Raw genomic sequence first — 17,875 nt, forward strand, 5'->3', positions numbered from 1 at the left:
TATTCCTTATTTTTAAAAAGCTCAACAGATTGCCAAAGCCACAGAATTGTTACAAGAAATCACTCAGAATAATGCTATCCCCCTCCCAACTAACAAAACTTGTAGGCCCCGTACTTTATTATCTTCATAAGCTAAGGTTATTCTGTGTTATGATGCTTTAAAGCCTTTTGTTCCCTGAGGCTGCCTGTGACTTCTGTAGTAATACATTCTCTTTTCTAAGGGCAACAACAATGTTGATATTTTAAAAATTCCTGGAGTACATCCAAGCCCTAGAGTATCTTACCTCTTCCCCTACACAATTCAAAGGCTCTTCTCTTCTCTCCTTTCAGTTGTGGCCTCTAGGACCAGTGAGATCCTTGGAAGACTCTTGCTTTCCAGAGTGATGAGAATCATAAAGTCATTTAACACCTTTCCCCCTAGTCATCAGTATAGTCCCTTCCTTTCCCAGAGTTTCCCCTGGTTTTTAAAAAAAGAAAATTATGATACTCAATTGGCTTAGTAAAATCTCACATTTAGCCAGCTTAGCTGAAACATTTCAGACCTATGTTTATTATACAAGGGTTTTTTTTGTTTTTTTTGTTTTTTTTGTTTTTTTTTTGCGGGGGGGTGAGATGAAGGAGGCAAGATTTAAGAAGCTGGGCAAATCCCAGCACTTTGGGAGGCCGAGGCGGGCGGATCACAAGGTCAGGAGATCGAGACCACAGTGAAACCCCGTCTCTACTAAAAATACAAAAAATTAGCCGGGCGCGGTGGCGGGCGCCTGTAGTCCCAGCTACTCAGGAGGCTGAGGCAGGAGAATGGCGTGAACCCAGGAGGTGGAGCTTGCAGTGAGCCGAGATCGCGCCACTGCACTCCAGCCCGGGCAACAGCGTGAGACTCCGTCTCAAAAAAAAAAAAAAAAAAGAAGCTGGGCAAAATCTGAGCTGATGCTGGCCTTTAAAGTACGTCCCACCTTGTTCAACTCCAGCAGGAGAGGAATAAGAAGAGTTTGGAAGGGATAATGATACCATATGAAGCAAGAGAGGACAGAAACAGGAGAGTCGAGAAGCAGGATCTCTAGCAGTATGCCCTTGAAGGCAGAGACTGCAGTCAGTGATCGGCCTAAGGTCTGCACACACGGCAATGGCAATTTGTCCAATGAGCCCTGTTGAAGGTGGAGTGCTGCTGCCTGTACCTCCTCATCATCACTGTTGCTTGAGCACCGAAGAAGAGTGGCCCAGCCTTTTGGGTGCAGCTGTAAGGATGTGATGCAGTTTCCGTGGTCACTCTCACCAAGAACTTCAGGGGTTACGACTTCAAGACTATTTCGTGGTGAAACTCCTGAGATACAAGAAAAGGAGGATGTGGAATTTGTATTATCAAAAAACTAAGGCAGTTCATCAAAGCTTTTATTTCTGGCAGCCACCTCCCATGCCATCATTCCTTAGTCTGCCCCTTATGCTACCATATGTTAAAGAGCATGGTACTCCCCAGTGTATGGTGTGTGAGTTTTGGCAGGGTGAAGGTGTGGGGAAATGGTATAAATAGAACGAAAGAATCCAAGTTCCCACAGCAGTAATCATCGCCGACCTAAGGCTAAGGCATAGAAGCTGACTAGGGGTTCTTACATCTCAGAAAGCTCTTTATTTAAGTAAGAACCAAAGTTATGTGACATGAAAGGACTCTAGAAAGGTAAAAGGTAACAATTCTCATCTTATTGGACCTGGTGCTTTCTGGTCCAGAGAAGGAAATACCTGGAAGCCACGAGAATTGCCTTTAAGCAAATAAAAAGATCAGGAATTATGCCCCCGCAACAACAACACTATAAACAAAACAAATTTTGGAGGTGAGGAAGGACACCTCACATAAAGGCATGTCAAAACAAGGGATGGGAGACATTGCCAATCATACATCTTCCTGGTGATTCTACTATGCCTCATCATTTCCTTCTGCCTAACTCCCAGTGAAAATGACTGCTGGAGTAAGGCACTGTTACTAATGGGAGTGTGTTATGTCCTTCAGGTGCATGAAAAACCACTTTCATAGACACTGTAAGGAAGCAACTTAGAAACTTAATAGCAAGAGAAATATTTCAACACTTCTCTGACTGCAGAAGGAGTTACTTTGAAGGTAATGAGCTCCCTCTGTCAGATCCTTTGTGAATTGCTTGTCAAGCAGATGTGTTAACTTCTTTTTAAAGATTCCCTTTAGATTACTACATCATTAACAGAAACCTGTGAAGCTCTCAATTACACTGCTATAACAAAACTCTACTGAAATGACTATTTCACATGTGATTGAACTTTAACAATTTTAGAGAAAAACGCTTAAGAATTAATTTGGAAAACCTATAATAAAAGCAGACAAAAAATGCATTCTAAGTAGGTGGTTTGCTAACTGTGCCCCTTGGGGTTCCTCAGGAGCTGGCAAAAGTGGGAAACCACATGTGAGCTAAGGTGGAGATGGGGTGAGGAAGACTGGAGGGTCAAGAGCCTCCCTAATTTTTCTTGAACCAGAGCTACTTTGATTTTATTTGTGCTACATCTCTTAAGAATCCACAGCAGATTTCATGTCAAAAATAGAGTTCTAATGCTGAAATGTATTTGAAAGCCTCTGCTCTATACAGCTGTTATATCTGCCAAAGGATGGTGTTAACATACTCTGACATCTGAAGATGCAGGATTTCCAACATTTAGAGCAACTTCACCTATAAGCCCCACCTTCTCCCATGTTTTCCCTCTCTTTCCACCCTCTCATTTTCCTCTTCTTTCCAGCCTTCTCATATATCATCTCTTCCCTCATTCTCAACTCTCTGTGGCATAGAACTGCTGTATATTTGTGTTTGTGTGTTTACCACTGGTCAATAACAAGCAAGCATGTTAACTATTCTTTTCTTCTTAAATTAAGTTTCTTTTTCTTGTGGATGGTGTAGTCAATCAATAAAGATTTTTCTCAATGATTATTAGAAGCATTGACTTGTTTCCCATAGCACAAGGAGAAGGAGAACAGGAAGAATCTGCAAAAGATGTTTGTGTTACAAATCAAAGGAAAAATGTTATACTTCTGGGCATAAATCTTTACATTTAAGATGAGGAGCCTTTAACCTTAAAGTGAAATATCACAGACTTCAATATCCAGAGGCAAGTGGATAGGCCATAGGTTAGGTTAGAAAGAGCTCTTAAACCATTCTACTGACATAAGTAGCCATGCAAGATAACCAGCATCTTCCAGGCAAAGCTACCCAGTGAAAACACAAATTAGAAGCCTGAGATTCAGTCTCTGCCCAAAATACCAAGGTATAGAAATCTCTATTTCCAAAAGTGACTCAAAATGACAAAAAACAAAAAAAGCCATATCTGGCTCTTAATACTCAGTTCACAAAGAGAAGAACAAACAATAAATAATGTAAGAGCTTAGATGTGGATTAGTATGAAGAGGAATAGTATGTGGAATTTGTATAGGTAGAAACCATTTCAATTGGGGGGTGGAAGGTATAGGGCACAGCACCTAGTTCTGCCAGAATGGCTAGGAAAAAACTGGGAAATACAGAGTGGAGCCAGATGGTATCTTTATCCTACAAACCCTTTGAAGCTGTCAGGCATTGCACAGACAAAGAAATGGCAGAGCAAAAAGTCTGAGGGTAGCCAGGTGACTTTCACAATTACCTGAAAATTCATGCCTTATATTTATACAGAACTTTCACATGCATAATCTCATTTAATTTTCACAACAATCTTGATTGAAATCTACATTTCTGAACTACTTGCTCTCCAAACTAGACCAAACTAAGTCCAGCTAATAAAACCAAAACTCATATTCCATTAAGATTTAACTCAAGATATTCAACCCCAGAGACTCTCGGTTAGCTTTTTGAAGATGATGACTGAGGGATAAATCACCTCATCTCCATTGCTTTTATTTTTATGGATCAAAACCATAAAGTTGATTTTAAACAATCAATAATTAATCAGATTGGCAGAATCTGTTGTTACAAGATTATAAAATCCAACTTTTAACCTACCTTCTCTTTGAGAGGCTCGTGACATGTGTTTCTCAGAAGAATTAGAATCACTATGATGACAAGGTGAGCCAGAAACTCTAGGACCAGATGAACTTGATGAAGTGGTCAAATCTTAAAAATATAAAAAATTCTGACAATAAACCTAGCATAACTCTGGTAGTGGCTTTTCACTTTTTAATTATTCTGCTCGAACCATAGTTTTAACATTTTTAAAAAATGGTCATATATAACTGGCCTATAAGACTGAGGAAGGCAAGACAGCTCTTTGAAGTGTTCTAAGATCTAGTCCCTTTCTGAATCTTTTATATCAAAGACTTGACTATGTGAAATAAAAATGAAAAACAAAATAATCATAGGAGCATCTTTGGATCCTCATCATTTCTGTACTAAAATGAAACCCAAAAATTCAATGAAAATGAAAACTAAGCTCTTTTTTTTTTTTTTTTTTGAGACTGAGTCTGGCTCTGTCGCCCAGGCTGGAGTGCAGTGGCGGGATCTCAGCTCACTGCAAGCTCCGCCTCCCGGGTTTACGCCATTCTCCTGCCTCAGCCTCCAGAGTAGCTGGGACCACAGGCGCCCGCCACCTCGCCCGGCTAGTTTTTTGTATTTTTTAGTAGAGACGGGGTTTCACCGTGTTAGCCAGGATGGTCTCGATCTCCTGACCTTGTGATCCGCCCGTCTCGGCCTCCCAAAGTGCTGGGATTACAAGCTTGAGCCACCGCGCCCGGCGAAAACTAAGCTCTTAAGCCTATTGTTTTTATGTTAAAATAGGGTCCAAACATCAGGCCCATTACCAGAAACATGGAGAGATTCTTCTTTAAAGTATACCAAAAACTTCCATTATCATTATTGAAATTATGTGAATAGTCTTTTTTTTTTTTTTTGAGACAAGGATCTTGCTATGTTGCCCAGGCTGGACTCCTAATTCCTGGGTTCAAGTGATCCTGCCACCTCAGGCTCAGCATCCTGAGTAGCTGGGCCTACAGGCATGCACTACTGTGCCAAGTTTATGTGAATACTCTGAAATGTGACACAAAGTTTACATTGAAAAAAATAAAATGAGGATCAGGTAGTGGAGTCTGATATATTACTCCAAATAGCAATGTCTATTTCATCATCACATTTTGATAGTGGTCCCACACCTATGTTAAGAATTCTTACTAGTCTAATATCCTGTGATGTTATTATCAGAATTACCATTAGAAAACTGAAAACTTTGTTGGTTTTTGAGTTGAAATAGGCCAACTAGACATTCAAAATCACTATTTCTCACTAAGTTAGAGTTGCTTATCATGTTTAACTTAAAAGGCAAATTTGAATCTAAAAGGATTATACTCATATATTTATGAAATCCCTTGTTTGCAAGTAAGTTGGTAAAACTTAAATTTCTAGTTTTAGCAATTACACCAGGCACTGTAGTACAATGATGTCTGTACTTTCCCAAAGGAATCTTCGGAAGTGGTCCTGTGCACATGGAGAAAGATTCCTTTTTTTTTTTTTTCATTTTCTTTTCTTTTTTTTTTTTCTTTTTTTCTTTTTTTTTTTTTGGACACAGGGTCTCTCTCTGTTGCCCAGGCTGGAGTGCAGTGGGGCGCAATCATGGCTCACTGCTGCCTCAACCTGCCAGGCTCAGGTGATCCTCCTGCCCCAGCTTCCCCAGTAGATGGGACTACAGATGCATGCTAGCATATCTGGCTAATTTTTGTATTTTTCGTACAGACAGGGTTTCACCATGTTGTGCAGGCTGGTCACAAACTCCCAGGCTCAAGCGATCCGCCCACCTCAGTCTCCCAAAGTGCTAGGATTACAAGCGTGAGCCACTGCGCCTGGCTAAATTTTTAAGTTATTTGTAGAGATGAGGTCTCCCTATGTTGCCCAGGCTACTCTTGAACTCCTGGGCTCAAGCGATCCTCCCACCTTGGCCTCCCAAAGTCATGGGATTACAGGTGTGAGCCCCTGTACCTGGTCCCAACCATTCGAAGCTGCCTTTTAATAGCAATTTATTAGCATTCTATGTTCCAAATGCTTACGTCTTTTTTCCCCTGGATTTTGTTTATAATGTAAATTATATAAATTTGTTCATAATGTAAACCACTCACCTCTTTCCCAAAGGTAGATGAAATATAGTCTTTTTTAAATCACATAATGTTGATAAAATACAATACTTAAGTTTTTCTGAACCCTAAATTCACTTAAGTCTAACAAAATCAGCAATGGGAGAAGAGACAGAGTTTTAGCAAGAGAGTGTTTAGAGAGTAATGAGATAAGATGGCACCAACTATCTGTGTCTGGACATCTATAAGTCTAGGACACAGATAGACTTAAAACTAAAACTCTGTATTGACCATAACTTAATAAAAGCTCTGCTTGATTCCAGAAGGACTTAAGACCTTGTGCCATCACTAATTTTTGAGATAGTGATGATTTAAAATTACTGATGAAAAGATCCTGTGGCTAGCATAAAGCTAAAAGAAAATACGTTAGGGTTGGCAGTTATTCCTCCTAGTCCATTTGTGATTCAGAGGTACATATGAATGATATGTCAGAGATACATACAAATCATTACACTTGCTTGGATAAAAACCCATCACTGAGCTTTCTAAAGAATGCCTTTTGTCTTCCCCTTTCCTGCTATCATTCTCAGAAAAGAAACATATATTATCTCTCTGTTTGAGATTCTTGAGAAAAATCTTTTTGACTAAAAAAGAAAAGCTTACCTGAACTTGAAGTAGTTCTTCTTGCTCTTAAAATGGGATAGCTGCCTACTTCTAAAGACTTAGTTAAGTCAAGATCATGCAAAATTAAGAGATATCCAGAGGACGTTGAAATCAACATTTTGGAACAATCTGGTGTTAACCTCATTCGCATAAGAAAACGTGTGTGAAAGAATTTCTTATGTGGACACCCATCTTCTGTATACCTACAGGAAAAACCAAGCCAACAAAATCTAGAGTTATCATAAATATAACGGTTCAGTAATAATCATATTTTTGCCCTTCAAAATAAAATTTAGGGAGGATGACGTGAGCTTGGTCAGTGGGCTCAAAGTTACAATTAGGAGGAATAAGTTCTAGGGTATTATATTTCACAGTAGGGTGATGATGGTTAGTAGTAAGATATAGTATATTATAAAATAGCTAGAAGAGTGACTGTTACATGTCCTTACTGCAAAGGAATGATAAGTGCATGCTAATACTGATTTGCTCATTATACAACATACATGTATCAAGACATCAAATTGTACCCTATAAATGCATACAGTTACAATGTGTCAATTAAAAAATATTTGAGGCCAGGCATGGTGGCTCATGCCTGTAACCCCAGCACTTTGGGAGGCCAAGGCAGGAGGCTTGCTTGAGCCTAGGAGTTCAAGACCATCCTGGGCAAGATGGTGACCCCATCTCTACAAAAATTTAAAAAATTAAAATAAATTAGCTGAGTGTGGTGGTGTGCACTCACAGTTCCAACTACTCAGGAGGCTGAGGTGGGAGGATCACTTGAGCCTAGGAGTTTGAGGCTGCAGTGAGCTATGATCACACCACTGCACTCCAGCCTGGGTGACAGACAGATAGACGCTATCTCTATTCAAAAAAAAAAAAAAAGGAAACTTCAAAAATGAGATGTCTTTCCAATAAATTTTATTTTATGTTAATAATTATTATTTAAAATAATATATGTTGTTTTAATCAATTGTAGGCTAATAATATTGTAATGATCATTAAATCCAGAAGAAATGTAACACTAATAGCCCTGTGGTCACAGAAAACAATTTTAAAAATTAATGTCAGTTTACATGCATATTTTTGATACCAGTAAGAATGATCAGTAGGCTGGGGGTGGTGACTCACGCCTGTAATCCCAACACTTTGGGAGGCTGAGGCGGGAGGACAGATGGAGCCCAGGAGTTCAAGACCAACCTGGGCAACATAGCAAGACCCTGTCTCTACAAAAAATTAAAAATTAGCTGGAGACTGAGGTGGGAGGATGGTTTGAGCCTGGAATGTGGAGGGTGCAGTGAGCTATGATTACGCCACTGCACACCAGCCTGAGCATATAACAGGATATAATTCTATGAGAAAATATAGTGAAAATGAGTACCAGAAGAAAAAGTTGTAAAACTTCCAGCTGTTAAAAAAATAGAATTTACAGTCAATGTATCTTTAGATTTACACACATGCTTAATAATGTTTTTGCTCATTATTCCTTCATTCATCTCCAACATTCCTTTTTGATCCTTTCTTTCTGAAGTGCATTCCTCAGAATTTTTTTTTTTGTTTTGAGATGGAGTTTTGCTCTTGTTGCTCAGGCTGGAGTGCAATGGTACTGTCTCGGCTCACTGCAACCTCTGCCTGCTGGGTTCAAGTGATTCTCCTGCCTCAGCCTCCCAAGTAGCTGGGATTACAGGCACATGCCACCACACCCATGCCTGGGATTACAGGCATGAACCACTGCACCCGGCCAGAATTTTTTAAAGTTAGACTTTGTTGAGGTAAATTCTCTCATTTTTTATTGTTCTGAAAATCTTTTTTATTTTATTTTATTTTTTTTGAGACAGAGTTTCACTCTTGTTGCCCAGGCTGAAGTGCAATGGCACAATCTTGGCTCACTGCGACCTCCGCCTCCCGGGTTTAAGCGATTCTCCTGCCTCAGCCTTTAAAAAAAGATAAATTTTTTTAATGGTGTACATGATGTTTGAAATATGTATATATTGTGGAATGGCTAAATCAAGCTAATTTATATATATATATATATATCCTCACATACCTAGCATTTATGATGATAACACTTAAAATCTACTTTTAACAAATTTCAATTATATATAATAACAGTAAATTGTTATTAACAGTGGTCATGTTGTACAATATAAATCTCCCGAGTAGCTGGGATTACAGGCATCTGCCACCACATCCAGCTAATTTTTCATATTTTTAGTAGAGACAGGGTTTCACCATGTTAGCCAGGGTGGTCTCAAACTACTGACCTCTGGTGATCCACTGCCTTGGCCTCCCAAAGTGCTGGGATTACAGGCGTGAGCACCATGCCCGGCCTGTTCTGAAAATCTTTATTTCACTCTTTTTTAAGAGACTGGGTCTTCCTCTGTTACCCAGGCTGGGGTGCAGTGGCACAATCATAGCTCACTATAACCTCAAATTCCCAGGCTCAAGGGATCTTCCCACTTCAGCCTTCCACGTAGCTGGAACTACAGGTGTGCACCACCACTCCTGACTCATTTTTAAATTTTCTGAAGAGATGGGGTCTTGCTATGTTGCCCAGGCTAGTCTTGAATTCCTGGTCTCAAGTGATCCTCCCACTTGAGAGCCACTACGCCCAGCTCAACTCATCTTATTGAATAAAGGTTTAGCTGAGCATATAATTTTAGGTCGTTGTTGCTTTCTGAATATTTAGGATAATTTTCCACAGAGTTCTATCTTCCATTGTTACTATTTGTGAGTCTGCTATTAGTCTGACTGTTACTTTGAGTAATTTATCTTTTTTCCCCCTCTGGTTAATCTTCTCTCTGTCTTTAGACATATTTGCATATGTCTAAATTACATATGAAATTTACATATACTGCAATTTCACCAGTATATGTAAATTTGGATCTTTTTTTATTTATCTTTATTGGGATTTGTTTGACTTTCCAAGTCTTAAGATTCATATTATTCATATATTCTGAAAGTTTCTCAGGCATTATTCCAATATTGTCTATTGCTGATTTTCTCTATTCTTTTGGAGCTCCAAATATATGTATGAAACATTCAGGTTTGACTCTCCTTTTCTTATAACTTGCTCCTTTATATTTTCTATCTTTTCATTTCCATATGTTATATTCTGGGTAACTTTTCAATATCTATTTTCTCATATATATATATGTTTTCTCATATATATATATATTTTCTCATATATATATATATATGTCTTTTTTTTTTTTTGAGACAGAGTCTCACTCTGTCGCCCAATGCAGTGGCATGATCTTGGCTCACTGCAACCTCCACCTCCCAGGTTCAAGCGATTCTCCCACCTCAGCCTCCCAAGTAACTGGGATTACAAGCACCTACCACCACGCCCAGCTAATTTTTGTGTTTTTAGTAAAGACGGGGTTTTACCATGTTGGCCAGGCTGATCTCAAACTCCTGACCTCAAGTGATCCACCTGCCTCGGCTTCCCAAAGTGCTGGGATTACAGGCATGAGCCACCGTGCCCAGGCAGTTTATGCCCTTTATTTTAAAATTTCCTTGTTGGCTAGGTGCAGTGGCTCATGCCTGTAATCCCAGCACTTTGGGAGGCCAAGGTGGGAGGATCACTCGAGCCAGGAGTTAGAGACCAGCATGGGCAACATAATGAGACGCTGTCTCTACGAAAAAATGTAAAAGTAGCCAGGCAGAGTATCGCACACCTGGGGTCCCAGGTACTTGAGAGGCTGAGGTAGGAGGATGGCTTGAGCCCAGGAGGTCAAGGTGGTAGTAAACTATGATTGTGCCACTGTATTCCAGCCTGTTGCCCAGGCTGGAGTGCAGTGGCACAATCTCGGTTCACTGCAGCCTCCTCTTCCCAGGTTCAAGCAATGCTCCTGCCTTAGCCTCCCGAGTAGCTGGGATTACAGGTGTGCGGCACCACACCCGGCTAATCTTTGTATTTTTAGTACAGACAGGGTTTCACCATGTTGGCCAGGCTGCTCTCAAACTCCTGACCTCAAGTGATGCACCTGCCTTGGCCTCCCAAAATGCTGGAATTATAGGTGTGAGGCACCGTGCCAGGCCTAAAAAGATAAATTTTTTTAATGGTGTACATGATGTTTGAAATATGTATATATTGTGGAATGGCTAAATCAAGCTAATTTTTATATATATATATATATCTCCTATATATCTATATATAGATATATATAGATATATCTCCTCACATACTTAGCATTTATGATAACACTTAAAATCTACTTTTAACAAATTTCAATTATATATAATAACAACAGTAAATTGTCATTAACAGTGGTCGTGATATTGTACAATATAAATCTCTTGAACTTATTCCTCCTAATTGAAATGTTGTATTTTCAAAATTTCCCTCCACTGTACTTCACCTACCTGTCCCAGTCCCTGGTAACCACCATTCTACTATCTGCTTCTATGAGTTTTTGACTTTTTTATATTCTACATGTAAGTGATATTTGTCTTTCTGAGCCTGGCTTATTTTGCTTAATATAATGTCCTCCAGGCTCATTCATGTTGTTGAAAATGACAATTTTTCCTTCTTTTTTAAGGCTGAATAGCATTTTGCTGTGTATATTACAACATTTTAAATCCATTCATTCATTGATGGACGTTTAGGTTAACTCCATATCTTGGCTACTGTGAATAGTGCTGCAGTGAACATGGGAATGCAGATATCTTTTCGACATAGTAATTTAATTTCCTTTGGATATATACCTAGTAGAAGGATTGTTGGATTTATATGGCAGTTCTATTTTTAAGTTTTTGAGGAACCTCCCTACTCTCTTCCATAATTTATATCTAATGACCTTTGTTAATTCTTACTAATTCTGGTAATTTATCTGAGAAATTTCTAAGATTTTCTATATAGATCAAGGATTAGAAAACTTTGGCCTATGGGCCAAATTTGGCCCACTTACTGGTTTTATTTATTTTATGTTTTAAAGACAGGGTGTCCATCTGTTGCCCAGGCTAGAGTGCAGTGGTGCAATCATGGCTCACTGCAACATTGAACTCCAGGGCTCAGGAGTCCTCCTGTCTCGCCCTCCTGAGTACCTGGGACTACAGGTGCACACAGCCACATCTGGCTAATGTTTTAAGTTTTTTGTTGTTGTTGAGACGGGGTCTTGCACTGTTGCCCAGGCTGGAATGCAGTGGTGCGATCTCAGCTCACTGCAACCTCTGCCTCTCAGGTTCAAGCAATTCTGCCTTAGCCTCCCGAGTAGCTGGGATTACAGGCACCCGCCACCACACCCAGCTAATTTTTTTTTGTATTTTTAGTAGAGATGGGGGTTTCACTATGTTGATCAGGCTGGTCTTGAACTCCTGACCTTGTGATCTGCCTGCCTCAGCCTCCCAAAGTGCTGGGATTACAGGCGTGAGCCACCACACCTGGCCATGTTTTAAAATTTTTTTGGAGATGAGGTCTCACTACGTTGCCTAGGCTGGTCTCAAACTCCTGGGCTTACACAATCCTCCCACCTTGGCCTCCCAAAGTGATGAGATTATAGGCATGAACCACTGTGCCTGACCACTGCCTGGTTTCATAAAGTTTTTATGAATGCAGCCACATGTATTCATTTATGTACATCTATGATGGCTCAGAGACTGTGTATCATACAAAGCCTAAAATATGTACTACCTGGTCCTTTACAGAAATAGTTTGCCAACCCCTGATATATCATCTGTGAATAATATTGTTTTCTTCTTTCTAATCCATATATAATTGTTTTCTTCCTTCTTTTATTGCACCAACTAGTACCCTCCCCCACTTCACCCACCCCATGACACTGATGAACAGTAGTGGTAACAGTGAGCAAGTTCTTCTTCCAGATTTTAGGGAGAAAACTTCTTAAGGTTCACCATTTTAAAATGTGCTGTAATTTTTTAGTATATACGTTTGGTAAATTTCCTTCTATCTCTAGTTAATTAATGATTCAGGAGTTTCATTGAGGTATAACTTACATGCCATAAAACTCACTCATTTTAGGTGTAAATTAAGTAATTATTTATTTATTTTTATTTATTATTTATTTATTTATTTATTTATTTATTTATTTTTGAGACGGAGTCTCGCTCTGTCGCCCAGGCTGGAGTGTAGTGGTGCAATCTTGGCTCACTGGAACCTCTGCCTTCCAGATCAAGCAATTCTCCTGCCTTAGCCTCCCAAGTAGCTGGGATTACAGGCGCCCACCACCATGCCCTGCTAATTTTTGTATTTTTAGTAGAGACGGGGTTTCACCATGTTGGCCAGGCCGGTCTCAAACTCTTGACCTCAGGTGATCCACCCATCTCGGCCTCCCAAAGTGCTGGGATTACAGGCGTAAGCCACCATGCCAGGCCACAATTAAGTAATTTTTTAGTAATACAGGGATGTGCAATCATCAACACAATCCAGTTTCAGAACATTTTCATCACCTTAAGAGATTCCTCCTGCCCATTAGCAATCATGTTCCCACTCTAGCTCCGGGCAACCACTAATCAACTTTCTATCTCTATAGATTTACCTGTTCTGGATATTTCATATAAATAGAATCGTACAGTAAGTAGTCTTTTGCAAATTGGCTTTTTTCACCCAGCATACTTTTTTGAGGTTCATCCATGTCGTAGCATGTATCAATTCTTTGTTTTCATTGCCAAATAGTATTCTGTTGCATACATATACCACATTTTGTTTATCTATTTACCACTTGCTGGATATTTGGATTGGTTCCATTTTTTGCTTATTATGAGTGCTACTATAAACATTCATGTATAAGTGTTTGTGTGGCCATATATGTTCATTTCTCTTGAGTAGATATCTAGGAGTGGAATTGGTGGATCATATGGTAACTCCATGTTTAACATTTTATGAAACTGCCGAATTGTTTTCTAAAGTGGCTATTCTATTTTACATTCCCACCAGCAATGTGGGTTTCAGCAATGAGGGTTCCAGTTTCCCCACATTCTTGCCAATACTTGTTATTAATTAATAATATGGAGTCTTCCAATCCACGAACATGGACTATCTCCCCATTTATTTACAACTTCTTATATTCCCTTCAGCAATGTTTTATAGTTTTCAGTGTGCAAATCTCATACCTCTTTTGTTAAATTTATTCCTATGTATTTTACCCTTTTTGATGCTATTGCGAATGAAATTATTTTCTTCATTCAATTTTGGATTGTTCATTGCTTATAAGTAGAAATACAATTGATTGTATATCCTGTGAATTTACTAAACTTGTTTATTAGGTCTAGTGGATTTCTTGGTAGATTCCTTACTATTTTCTATATACAGAAACATACCTCCTGCATATGAAGACAGTTTTACTTCTTCCTTTTCAATATGAATGCCTTCTTTTTTTTTTTTTTTTCACCTGATTGCACTTCCAGTGCAATGTTGTACCTCCAGTATAATTTCAAATAAAAGTGGTGAGAGCCTTGCTTCCAATCTTAGGGGGAATGCATTCAGTCTTTCAAAGTTAAGCAAGATTCTTAGCTGTTGAATACATTCCCTTTTATGCCTAGTTTTATCACAAGGAGATTTTGTCAAGTGCTTTTCTGTCTTGATGATCATATGGGTTTTGAACTTGATTAGTATGATGTATTACATTAACTGATTTTGGGAGTTAAACCAACCCTGTATTCCTGGGATAAATTCCACTTGGTGATGACATAAAAATGTTTATATATATTGTTAGATTTGCTAATATTTTGTTGAGGATTTTCCATGAGTTTTTTTTTTTTTTTAAGGAATATTTGTGGCTTCTATTCTTTTTTTTTTTTTTTTTTTTTTTGAGACGGAGTTTCGCTCTTGTCCCCCAGGCTGGAGTGCAATGGTGTGATCTTGGCTCACTGCAACTTCCACCTTCTGGGTTCACGGGATTCTCCTGCCTCAGCCTCCCGAGTAGCTGGGATTACAGGCATGCACCACCACGCCCGGCTAATTTTTGTATTTTTAGTAGAGATGGGGTTTCACCATGTTGGCCAGGCTGGTCTTGAACTCCTGACCTCAAGTGATCAGCCTGCCTTGGTCTCTCAAAATGCTAGGATTACAAGCATAAGCCACGACACCCAGCCCTGTAGTTTCTATTCGTATGGTATCTGTCTGGTTTTAGTATCAGAATAATACTAGACTCAAAGAATGAGTTGGAAAGTATCCTGTCTCCTCTATATTCTGGAAGAGTTTGTGAAGGATTGTTATTATTTACTATGTAAATATTTGGTAGAATTAATCAGTGAAGCCATTTGATTCTGGGCTTTTCACTGTGGGAGTATTTTTAAATTACCAATTCAGGCCAGTCACAGTGGCTCACACCTGTAGTCTCAGCACTTTGGGAGGCCAAGGCGGGCAGATCACTGAGGTCAGGAGTTTGAGACCAGCCTGACCAACATGGTGAAACCCTGTCTCTAACTTTTGTAAAAATACAAAAGTTAGCCGGGGTGGTGGCGGACGCCTGTAATCCCAGCTACTTAGGAGGCTGAGGCAGGAGGATCACTTGAACCCGGGAAGCAGAGGTTGCAATGATTCCATCTTAAAAAAATAAAAAAAAATTACCAATTTGATTTCTTTACTTGCTGTAGGTCTATAAGTCTATAGATTTTCTATTTATCTTAAGTCAGTTTCAGTAATTTGTGACTACCTAGGTGTCTACCTGTTCATCTATGTTGCCGAATTTGTTGCTATAAAGTTGCTCATAGTACTCCTTATTAATTCTTTTAATTTTTGTAAGGTTGGTTATGATGTCTCCTCTCTTGTTTTTAATTATGACTGAATGTTGAATTTTATTTCTCATTTGAAACAATCATACAAATTTACCCATTTTATCTGTTAATGGGGATAATTATATTAATACAGTTTCTATTGATAAACCATCTTTTTATTCCTTGAGTAAGCCCGACTTGGTCATGATATTTTCTATAATGTAGGGTTCAATTTCCTTGCATTTAGAATATTTGTATTTACATTCATAATGCAGATTTGCCTTTCTTTTTTTAAAATATTATCTTTGTTAAGTTCAAGTATCATGGTCATACTAGTTTTATACATGATGTAAGAATTCCCTTTTTCAATAATCTGATCAGTTTAATAAAATTAGAATGTTCTCTTATTTGCAGTATTTGGTAGAAGTCACCTGTAAAATGTACAGAACTGCTCTTTTATTAGTACTGTAGGTAGGTTTTAATTCATTTTTTCCATTTCTTTAATGGCTGTGGCAGAGGTGATATTCAGAATATTTAAATAACAAGCACTGCACAAACACTTGCCAGTCAGAATAGATGCAGATGGCTGTGCTGGAACAGGGTCCTGGAATCGCCATATTGTGTAACGGGGGCTTTTGCTACTGAATCATGGGAAGGTTTTGAGGGAGGTATTTCTAGAAGAGGGGCCTGGGTAGTCAGAGGGTGTCAGAGGGTAACTCAGGGCACTGCCTATTTACGAATTAGTATGGAAGAAGTTCAATCTTTTCACAGTGCTTCAGCTGAACCAGTACATATTGGCTAAATATTAGTCCTAGTAATAGGTGTATTTCAGGTTTTCTATTTCTTCCTTTGCCAGTTTTGCTAAGGTGTATTTTTTAGTAAACTGCCTATTTCATCAAAGTTTTCAAGTATATAGGGAATAAAGCTCATCTATCGTCTTATTCTATACTGTTGTCTCCTTTTTTGTTGCTGATATTAGTTATTTTTGTCTTTTTTTTCTTGATGAATCTTGCCAGAGAATTGCCTATTCAATTAGCTTTTTTAAAAGAGCAGGCTTTTAAAAATCCTCTATTATATTTTCATTTTTAATATCATCAGTTTTGTGCTTTTACACTTATCATTTCCATACATCTACTTTCATTGGGTTTATCCTTTTACTTTTTTCCAGTTTTTTGAGGAAGATGCTTAGTTCATCAGTTTTCAACCTATCTTCAGTATGATTTCTTCTTTGATTCATAAATTATTTAAAAGCGAGTTTATAAGTCTCTAAACATGAGACTTTTTAATTAATAACTAAATGATACTAAGAACAGGGAAAATGGTTTGTATAATAATAGTTCTTTGGTACCAGCTGAAACCTACTTTGTAGTTCAGTACATGCTCAATTTTTGTACCTGTTCTAAGTGTGCTTCAGAGGATATTTTTACTAGTTGTTGGGAGCGGAATTCTAAATATGTGTAATACATCAAGCTTATTAATAATATTTAAATCTTCCACAGCCTTATCCATTTTTGTTTGTTGTTGTTGCTGTTTAGATGGAATCTCACTCTGTCACCCAGGCTGCCTCACTGCAACCTCTGCCTCCCAGGTTCAAGCGATTCTCCTGCCTCAGTCTCCCAAGTAGCTGGGATTACAGGCGTGTGCCACTAGGCCCTGCTAATTTTTGTGTTTTGTTGTTGTTGTTGTTGTTGTTATTGTTTTGAGACGGAGTCTCATTCTGTGGCCCAGGCTGGTGTACAGTGGTGCAATCTCAGCTCACTGCAACCTCCACCTCTTGGGTTCAAGTGATTCTCCTGCCTCAGCCTCCCAAGTAGCTGGGATTACAGGCGCCAGCCACCACGCCTGGCTTTTTTTGTATGTTTAGTAGAGATGGGGTTTTGCCATGCTGGCCAGGCTGGTCTCGAACTCCTGACCTCAGGTGATCCACCCACCTTGGCCTTCCGAAGTGCTGGGATTACATGTGTGAGCCACCACACCTGGCCTAAATTTTGTATTCTTAGTAGAGACAGAGTTTCACCATGTTGGCCAGGCTGGTCTCCTGACCTCACGTCATCTGCCCACCTCAGCCTCCCAAAGTGCTGGGATTACAGGTGTGAGCCACCACACCCGGCCCATTTTTGTCTATCTTATCTATTAGTAAATGAGAGAATGCTGTTAATATTTTCCACTGAGATGGAGATTTCTCACTTCTTTCTTGTAATTCTCTCCACTTTTGCTTTTTATATTTTTATGCTATGTTTTTAGGTGCATATAAGCTTTTATATTTTAGTGAAATTAATCTTTTGTTATAGTACCTTTTTATCAATAATGCTTTTTGCCTTAAACTTTATTTTGTCTGCTATTAATGTAGCTACAACTGTTTTGTCTTTGATGTGTAATTCTGTTTGTTTTTTCTCATCCTTTTACTTTCAACTTTTCTGGGTTTGTATGTTTTAACTGTGTCCCTTACAAAGAAAATACAGCTCTGTTTTATTTTTAA

General features: G+C 38.8%; 1 protein-coding gene across 5 annotated transcripts in view; it reads right to left on the reverse strand.

The window, feature by feature from the left end:
- The window catches only part of DCAF10 (DDB1 and CUL4 associated factor 10), a 71,222-nt gene that overhangs the window by 6,203 nt on the left and 47,144 nt on the right, over positions 1–17,875 (reverse strand). For 2 of the 5 annotated variants that reach the window (XM_005581263.5, XM_065530321.2), the window contains 3 exons: positions 6,718–6,920; positions 4,001–4,111; positions 1,175–1,320 (listed from right to left, as the gene is read on the reverse strand). In XM_005581263.5, the coding sequence (XP_005581320.3) occupies positions 1,175–1,320; positions 4,001–4,111; positions 6,718–6,920 (460 nt within the window). Of the gene's footprint in view, positions 1–1,174; positions 1,321–2,886; positions 2,996–4,000; positions 4,112–6,717; positions 6,921–17,875 lie in introns of those variants that run through there. The other 3 variants (XM_074017043.1, XM_074017042.1, XM_045373480.3) reach the window with 2 other exon arrangements.

The sequence above is a fragment of the Macaca fascicularis genome, chromosome 15 (genome assembly GCF_037993035.2).
Source record: "Macaca fascicularis isolate 582-1 chromosome 15, T2T-MFA8v1.1".
In the NCBI taxonomy this organism is placed as follows: Eukaryota; Metazoa; Chordata; class Mammalia; order Primates; family Cercopithecidae; genus Macaca; species Macaca fascicularis.